Here is a 10,254-nt window from a genome sequence, read left to right as displayed (position 1 = left end):
GTTGGACTCAAACCTGTGACCAATGGTCACAAAGGAGCAAACTTACTGTTGAATTTCAGCTGATTTGCTTAATAGTAACTTATTCCCAGAGATTAATTATTGCTAGGTATAAATTGTTACCAGCTTCAGCATTCAAATCCGTATTTTCCTTTACATTGTCAATCTTTTTTTTTTTTTTTTTTCCAGATAATTTGCAGAGCCATTTTTTTTCTTAATATAGAAGACGCATGATGTTGGCAGTTATGAGACGAATATGTGAATATCATGGCTCTTTCCTAAAGATATTTTCAAGTCTCAAGTCTCAATTTAGTTCTCTAGTCTCTCCCAAGCCCCAGGCTATGCTTCTGTTTACACATTCTCTAAATTTTTTCAAGCTACCTGTCATCACAGGATTATGACCAGGGATTTGAGGTTATCTTGTTGATCAGTGATTTCTTGTCTTCCACAGTGCAGCTTGATTCTCCATCTCTTTCAGTTCTGGTGATCTGCATTCTCGAGAAAGAAAAGTTCCCCACGCCCAAATGAAAATTGACAGATTCTTGACACTTCCTTCACCAGCCCTGGTGCCAGTACGTACATCCGCTCCTCCTGTTACTTTATTGCTTGGTCCAATTTGACTTGCTTGCTTACCCAATTGATTGCTTTCCTGTTGTCATTTTCCCTTTTTTCTGATTGACATGAGCTAACCACCAATTTGTGACTCTATCCTTCTACCCTTTTTTTTTCTCCCCTAATCCTATTGTTGCCATACTTGCGAATATTGTGTTGGGCACAATGGTTTTGTACAGCATAGATGTTTTATGAAGTTGTTTTTGTTATCCATGGATGGTCTATATCTTAAGCTGTTGATAGAAGGAAGAGTGCATCTGTGTGTAGTGTAGTGTGCTTTTGTGTATGCGGATGCTATGTACAATGGATGCTTGTAAAAAGATGCGCCCGGATATGTATGAGCAGGTCTGATTGTTTGCTGTGTTTTCTGGTGATCTTTACATTAAAGTGATTTGATATATCTCACCGAATGTAGCACACATGGCCATTGAATTCATTGAAAAATACAGGCAAATAGCTTAGAATGCTACTATAACAGGGAATTTTGGAATTAACTCAATTAATTTTATTTTTCTTTTAGGAGCTTAAAATCACCATTTGTTTGGCTGCTGAGAAAATATGGAAAAAATAAAAAAAGTTATCCAAAATTTACAGATGCCTACAAAGTATCAGCGTCTTTGACATCTAAATTGTTTTTTTTAAGTAATTTTTTTATTACAACTCCAGGTTGGGAAGTCAGCTGTTCCAATTGAAGAATGGACTGTTAGTGGAAGTTACTCTATCAACTTCATTTATGAACTTCTGTTGAGATACTGTATAACTAATCTTTCCTTTTAACAATTTTCTGCAGAATTGTTTCTTGTGAGTTAATTTTTGCCCATGCCCTGGGTAAAGCATAATGCATATGGACTTTGTAATTGAATCTCCATATTAAGCTAATGAGTGGATGTATTTTCCCAATAAATGAAATGTGGAATCAAGAATGATAAAGCACTATCTTAAATTGGTGTGAATGATAAACCCTGTTTTAAATCTGTCGGGTTGAATATGGTTTTATGTAAATCAATAAATCATTTCTGCTTTTTCTCTCTCGTAACACTTACCGATCATAAACAAAAGCCCTAACATCAAGTTCATAATTGGACTGAGGGAGTAGTAAGAGTGCAATTTTTAAAATATTCTAGTCATCATTAGAAATTCTGGAAATTTATTTTTTTCTCAGAAAGTGTGGTCAATCGAGAGGTTATATACCATCATCATGTTATATCTATTGTATTCGTCGCTCCGACCCTATTCCATCATGACAAATAAAGAAGGATTTTCAAGAGGTGAGTTTATTATCTCGTTGTTGTCTATTGGTCAAGCTCTCCTTAATCAGGGCGTCATCATCATCATCCTTGCAAATTCTTCATAGCTGACTTTACCATCACCATCCAGATCAGCCTCTTTGATCATCTGTTCAGCCTCTTCATCTGACAGTCTTTCTCCCAAATTTATCATTACCTGTATCAGCTGCACCTCCAATAAATATTAAAAAGTGCATCAATTAGTTTTGAAAGAGAAGATAAAAAAAAAAATCCAAACACAGTATTAAACTTTCACATCTACTGATCTCGACTTGGAAAAGAAATACAGACAAAAGCAATCTGGTCAAACTTCTTGAAATTTAATCTCTTTTAGCTTTTTTCCCCTTCCCTTCTTTCCTCCCTTGTGTTTTACAAGCTTTTTTGGAATTTCAACCAATCAGAAAAGGAACATGTTGAAAATATGAAAACTCAAAACAAGTCAAATAAAAAAATATTTCCTTTGGGTAGATTTGAATAATGGCTTGAATCTAGAGACTTCCAACGCAAAAGTCAATAAAAATGTTTTGGGTGTTGGAAACCATAAGCTTTGTTCTTTAGATATCCAGCATGCCTCACAATTTCACATGGAAGGATTTCACATTGGGTTGAGACCAAGCCAGTCAAGTTAGAAGAAGGGTGCTTCCTGCAAGCATGGCTAATTAGAGATTTGAAATAGGCAGGAGAAAGCATGTTCACCTCACTGGCTGATATGTATCCATCCTGATCTCTGTCAAACACTTTGAAAGCTTCTTTTAGTTCTTCTGTCATGTTGCCCTGTGAGATCAGCACATTTTCATCATCAAGCTTGCACCAACCTCTCTTTATATATATATATATATATATATATAATATACGCATGTGTGTGCGTGCCCTCACTAATATTTGAACCACCCTGGATTTCTAACACTCTACCCTGGTCCTTACTGCTTGAGCCAGGCCTCTGGGTTACTCTATTGAGAACTTGATGAAAACAGATAAGGGGTCTGAATGTGTTAAAGTTTTGTATATACTGTTGGTCCACAATTTAATAGTTTAAACTTTTAGATAAAGTAGTAATCAAATAAGGTAATAGAGCTAGTTACTAGGAGGTTCTGAGTTCTAATCTCGTTACATGTTTATTGTGCGGTGTTTAAAAAAAAAAATTCTGTAATAGGTGTTATCTATTGTGTGTTTATTTCTCCACCTGCTGTCAGGCTGCGCGTGTGGAGGAGTGTTAAAGCTTGATATACATTATTGATTCATAACCTAATAGTTTAAACTTTTAGATAAAGTGGTAATCTAACATAATCCACATTTTCAAAACCAAATAGATAGAAAAATAAAATTCATCTAGATATGTTTATTACCTTCACTTTTCTAGCCATAAAGTCCAAGAACTCCGAAAAATCTACAGTCCCACTTCCATCAACGTCGACTTCGCTTATCATATCTTGGATTTCTTCTTTTGTCGGATGTCTGTCCAAAGACTGGATCACCAATGCCAGTTCTTCCATGGTAATAAAGCCTACATACCAGTAACACATTACCACTTGCATCATTGTCATCCCCTTAACTATAAGCTTTTATCCCAAAACAATTAAAAAAAAATCTACTTTGCTATGTGCAAAATTCTATGATGCAGACAATTACTGTTATGTTCAGTCATAATCCAACAGGCACAGAAGGAAGAAGATGCATAATGCATAATTGATCATAACAGAAAAGCTTGACTTGAGCTATGTACACACCATCAGAGTCCTTGTCAATCAGAGAGAAAGCTTCCCTGAACGCCACCACTTGATCTTCTATCAATGCATCTGCCATGCTTTTGTTTGACCTATAAAACCCTTTTCCCCCAGCTAAATTGGAAGCTCCTTTGCAAGAACAAAGAAAGGAAGATGCTGAGAAGCTATTCAGATCCCTGTGAGTAGCTTTGGCCTATGAATGCTTTTATATCACCCCCATGGTGTTTTTGCGTGTCCATAAAATGGGAAGGTAGGAAATTGTCAATGGGAGTATTCAGAAAGAAATGGTCAAACACGCTTGAGAAAATTTAAATTCTCATTCAAAATGGGGAATCAACGCTTGAATAGAGGGAGAAAATAAATTAAACTTTTGTCATGCATAGTCAGGTCTCAGACCTACTTTAGTCCATCACACGAGAGACTTCATCAGTTTCTTCATATGTTTCTTAATAAATTATCATTATTATTGATTTTATATTATTGAAATATGATATCATATTTGATTTTAGTTCATGTCGGGTATGTTAACCCTGAGGAGTCTAAAGGTGTGCTTGATACACATGGGTGAGCACCAACTTGACTCAAAAGTTTAATCCTATTGGGTTTTGAGCTACATCATGTATATAAGCACCCATCAAATATGCACTTTTTCTAATGTGAGTTCCAACTGCTCCCCCTTGAACAGAACAAATTCTCCAACAGTTTGTTCAAATGGGCCGTCTTACGTGTCTCAGATTGTGTTCCAAATGGCACGCCTCCAAACCAATCCTACCACCCATGTCTTAACCCAATTTGGATCCATCTTGGCAGCTTAGATGATCCTTCTTTAGCTTCGGTCACACACTGCCACACCCAGAGTTATGAACCATTGGCTCTGATACCACTTGTTAACATCGAAGGAGTCCAAAGGTGTGCTTGATACACATGGGTGAGCACCAACTTGACTCAAAAACTTAAACCTATTGGGTTTTGGGTTACACCATGTATATAAGCACCCATCAAGTACTCACTTTTTCCAATGTGGGACAAACTTCACAAGTGAAATTCTCGACAGGGTAAGATTATTATAACACAATATTATAATCTTATAATAAATATTAAAAATATGGTTATTCTTCTAACATTGTTATATACCAAGGACAGGAAATATTTTGCTGATCTCAGAAAATATATTTGACAAAATTCACATATTGTACAAAATATGAACATGGGCGTAAATCTTATAACACAAAGTAAACAAAATGTTCCCGTGAGACACGAGCAAAGCAAAGTTCTATAGAGCGTTCATAGATGTGTAGTGGACACCATTTATTTAGTTGACTCACCATTGTCATTAGATTTACCAAATGAATGGTGAGCACCAAAGGACTTTCTCAGGAATAAGTGTGCAGAAGAACAATCTATCTGATTCCATTTAGCCGATAATGAATTTAGCTCCAATCATGTTGCTGGTTTTGTGAGCAAATTAAGACATGAATAGAAGAAAATTAGCTACCTCTGTATAAATTTCAGTTTTTTAAGTGGGTTTTGATTGAGGCAAACAATCGATCGAGATTAAAGTATTATGTGTAAAATGAATAATTTGATTAACAAAAACTATTCTGATGTTGAAGTATGATAGCAACATCTTGCCAAAACAATTGAAATGCATAAAGTTTAATTTTAGGTTTTTAACAGATAATTATATTTACATTACGGAATTTCAGAAAATAAAAAATAAATACTAAAAATCGGGAAATCTCCTTATTTCTCAAAGGGTATTCTCACAGTAAAAGCGAGTTTTTTGAGCAAATTGAACATCTCAAGTTCGATTTCTTCAACATCAAACGTGTATGTACTACTTAATTAGATATCGATAATTTGCCAATTTATCATGTTTCATAACATTTAAAAAATTAATTTTTTTTAAATTTTAATTTTTAATGCATTACTTTTTATTAAAAAAAATAACCACTATAGAAATAATACAGTTGACCCCACTTAGTGAAAATTAAAACTTAGGGATCGTTGGGTATCACTGTTGAAAATTATAGAAATGAAAATAAAAAACTAGAAACAAAAATTAAAAATCAGAAACCAACAACCTATTTTGTTAATTTTTATAAAACTAAAACAAATTAACAACTTGATTAAAAAAAATATTAATTTTCATCTTTAAGTCAAATAATACTATAAAAATATGATTAAAATAATAAAATTGCAGGATAATACACATTAAAAATACTATAAAAAATGAAAATTATTATAATTATTTTATTTAATTGTTATACTTTCAAGTTTTACTGACAATAAAAATTTTATTGGCATGACAATTGTAAAATAGTAAATATATTTTGTAATTAGCTTTATTATTTTAAAATTTTTTATATATATGTTTTAATTTATATTTAAATTTATATGCTTTTTTTAATTTAAATTTAATTTTAAAGTGTATAAAATGAATTATTTACTTCAAAAGAAATATTTATTGATCTTAAAAATTGTAGTAATATGTTGCCAAAATAGCTGAAAATCATAAATTTTAATTTTTTAAATTTTTTTCGCAAACTAGTGAACGTGGATAATATAAATAAACGTATTTTATAATTTTTTTAAAATACAAATAAAAAAATTAAATAGACCCTTAGTTTGTTATTGCTGTTATTATTGTTGTACACCATGACATCAAGTGCAATTGTAGCCTCTGTTTATGTTTCTTTTTGCTGAGAATCTGACTTTTATGTAAGCATCTACATCATTGGGGGGGACTGTTGGAATAGTCCAAGTCTAAAATGTTAGGCTAGGTGTTTTGGTAAGCGTACACAATCCATCTGATTCCATTTAGCAGATAATGAATTTAGCACTAATCATGAGCAGATTAAGATATGAATAGAAGAAAATAAACTACCTCAGCATAAATTTCAGTTTTTTAAGTGGGTTTTGATTAAGGCAAATAACCGGCTCAATTGAGATTAAAGTTATTATGTAAAAACCCTCAAACATGCATAGCGGGATATATATATATATATTTGTGTAAAAGATCAAACACACAATGCAGCAATCTAAATTGTGAATTCAGAACAATCCCACAACCACGGGAAGTAAATAAAGTAATAACAATAACAATGACACTAGGAATTATGTTGTTCGGTAATGCCTACATCTACGGGAGCAAACGACAAAGATTCACTATCTTTTTATCCAGATTACAAAAACAAGACAAGAACCCTCTCAATTCTCTCTACAACCATCAATCAGCACTTGACTCACTATATACAACGTATTGTATGTATATATAAGCTTCCGCAGAGGTTTCCCCCGAAACCCAACCGTATTAACGTCCAAATATTCAAATTTGAAATCAGCGCTAGCTATCCCAAGACAAATCATCGACGGTTTTAGGCAGTATGTAAATTGCCTGCTGCATTGCACTACTGCACCCTAATTTCCTTCATGTTTTCCCTTAGAATGTGAGCCACATTCACAACAATTTCCACCTTGGCGAACATACACCTCTTAGGAGAAACCGAAAACATGAACCCGCTGCTCCACCTTAAACTTGGGACGTTAGGTTGGGATCATCTCCTCTCTAACAATTGGAGACAAACACTAAGTCCAAGCAATGCCGCTTGAACTTGCCGATGGCAGTTTTGGCTTCTACCATTAATCCCAATTCAACTGTAGATGTTACACCCAAAGATTTCACCCTAGGCTTCCAACAAGGTCTTCCCATAACAGTAAACACAAACGCTACTGCAAGCCTTCTATCACCATAACCCCCCGCATAGTCTTCAATAAATTCGCACAACTGACAGTCCACTCTTTTGCCTGCCGAAATACCCCATTACATCATCATGGAGGACTTTTGACATATCCCGAACATTACAGCCCGTCCTTGGGTACCAAACAGTAGATATTTCACATCGATTCTCAACATAACCCCCCTGAGACGACAAACTAAGTCTTCCCACGATTTTATCCACAAAGCCACCCTGAGATAACACCAATCCCCCGTAGTCTTATCCATGTGAATATTCAAATCAAGACCCTTATTGGTCGTACTCAACACATTCATGTCAAAAACTTTCAAAAGAATTTCCAACTAATAAGCCTCAATCAAAGCTTTCCCAGTCAATAACATGTCATTCACACACAACAGATATATCACTCCATTGCATCCTATCACCCTCTTCCATACTGGAAGTCTCACAAACTCACACACCTGGTACATATACAATACCTTCATTTCCTCCACCATAACACTTATCCTTTTATTTTTTCCTTTACTGTGCACGACAACTTGAAAAATAGTAGGAACCTTACTGTTGGTAGTAATGAATGCATATAACAAAAGAATGTCAAATTTATACCTGAGTGGTGGTCTGATAGTGGATATGGGCCCACCGTAATCCTGCTGCTCTCTTGAGCTGAAACTCCCTATAATAGACCAATGTCATCTCTGCCCTGAGTCTATTGCTCCACTTGCATCACATGCCTATTCATACTGTGATATTATTGACCCAAGATAGAACTCCCCATATTTCTGCTAGGAGTATCTAACTCTACCTGAATTACATGTTTGCTGGTGCCGTAGTTTCTTGGCATTTATTTTTCTTCCTTTACCTGAGTACACTGCCCCATAGCTTTATCACCAAAAGTCAAATCCTCAATCACCCCTTTGTTTGCCATAGGATCACCCAACTTGCACCCACCTTTCTTATACCCTAGAAAGATGTAATGTCTGGACATAACACCATGTAACGCCCCAACCCGCCACGTGGGCCCGGGGTGCTACTAAAGTGTTATCTACGTACTTGATACCATAATCATTTAACAATAATGTAGCAAAAGTAATGAAACATTCTCCATACATACATTACCAGAGTTCTAAGTTCGTTCATACATAAAGGTTTCCATGCATCCATATTACAATCCGACCAAAATTGGACAACTTGTTCGGTCCATACAACCATAATACAAGCCCTGAGCCTAACAACATAACTTACATACTCTAGAGTTCTTACAGACACTCTCAAAAAGGAACTAATCTAACTTTCACCCCCTGATCCTACTAAGTACGATACCTATAGTTTCTTGAAAAGATGATTTGTATATTGGGGTGAGAATCTTCTCAGTAAGGGTGATCAAGTTAATATCAGTGTGTGAGCAGCATGCTTTTTGTGCTTACAGAAAACATTCATTCTTCATATAACCGAAAATAGTTGTCTTAACATCATACATACATATATAGTGGGAAATACTCATTTCGTTTTCCTGACATAAACACTTCATTCATTTCATAACATCATCATTTACATAAATGTATAGATATGCATAAAAGACACCTCTTGGGACTAATGCCATGTATAAACCCTCGTGGTTAGGGTTGTGCTACCCGAAGGCTAGACTAAGCCTAGGCTGATCAACCAAGACAAAGTCAACATTCATTCGCGTCATAACTCCGACTACGCAGGCATCCGCAACGTACTTGCGTGCCCCGATTACCCTATCATGTCCTGAAAGTCCAGCCTTCTAGGTATGGTACACCCTCTATCGAGGCTAATTGGCATAGACCACCACATAGTAGCCATGTCGCAAGTTTATTACCTATCCTCACTTTTGGCGAAGGAATACCGTGGTTACATACCATGTCTCAGGAGATTATAATATTCATACAAAACTCTCCCGAAGACCATACATACTCTAAACATGAACAAAACATACATACATAAAACCATTTACCTACTACTCTACTTATCTGACTAGCTTTGAGTGTCTCAAAAAAGATGAGGATACTTCTGACGTATCTCTGATTCTAACTCCCATAAAGCCTCCTCTACTACGTGATTACACCACGGTACTTTTACTAGAGGAATACTTTTCATGCATAATTCCTGCTCTCTATTATCTAGGATCTGAACAGGTATCTCCTCATATACTAACGTATCCCCGAGTTCCAACGACTCGTAACTGATCACAAGCGAAGGATCTGGTGTATACCTCCTAAGCATGGACATGTGGAACACGTTGTGAATCCTAGACAATGCGGGAGGTAATGTTATCTTGTATGCCACCGAACCAACTATTTCCAGAATCTTGAATGACCTAACATACCTAGGACTCAGCTTCCTCCTCACTCATTTCATCGGAGCAGTTCTTAATAATATAGCATCACCTACCTCGAACTCTAGCTCCCGTCGGCGTGTATCTGCGTAGCTCTTCTGCAGATTCTGAGCTGCTATGATCCTCTCCCAGATAAGCTCGACCTTCGCAGATTTTTGCTGAATCAGTTCCGGTCCCAAAATTTGCCGCTCGCCCACCTCATCCTAGTATAACGGAGACTGACACCGACAACCATACAAAGCCTTATATGGTACCATCTCTATACTGGCATGATAACTGTTGTTGTAGGCGAACTCAACCAATGGCATATATCTAATCCAACTACTATCGAAATCCAGTACACATGCCCGTAACATATCTTCTAATATCTGGATAGTCCTCTCTGACTGACCATATGTCTGTGGGTGGAATGCAGTACTGAATGTGAGCTACGATCCTAAAGCGTCCTACAAACTCTTCCAGAAATGAGAGGTAAATTGTGGGTCTTGATTTGAAACGATAGAAACCGGGATGTCGTAGAGTCGTACAATCTC

General features: G+C 35.9%; 1 protein-coding gene across 1 annotated transcript; it reads right to left on the bottom strand.

The window, feature by feature from the left end:
- Positions 1-1,716: 1,716 nt before the first annotated feature.
- LOC131168114 (calmodulin-like protein 8) lies at positions 1,717-3,793 on the bottom strand. Its single transcript, XM_058127329.1, has 4 exons — positions 3,623-3,793; positions 3,242-3,399; positions 2,592-2,669; positions 1,717-2,061 (listed from the first exon to the last, which is right to left on the bottom strand). Exons 1-4 carry the CDS (start codon positions 3,696-3,698, stop codon positions 1,924-1,926), a joined length of 450 nt encoding a protein of 149 aa, XP_057983312.1. The 5' UTR covers positions 3,699-3,793; the 3' UTR covers positions 1,717-1,923.
- Between the last annotated feature and the right edge of the window lie 6,461 nt (positions 3,794-10,254).

The sequence above is a fragment of the Malania oleifera genome, chromosome 11 (genome assembly GCF_029873635.1).
Source record: "Malania oleifera isolate guangnan ecotype guangnan chromosome 11, ASM2987363v1, whole genome shotgun sequence".
NCBI classification, from domain to species: Eukaryota; Viridiplantae; Streptophyta; class Magnoliopsida; order Santalales; family Ximeniaceae; genus Malania; species Malania oleifera.
This window is presented reverse-complemented; position numbering and strand designations above follow the sequence as displayed.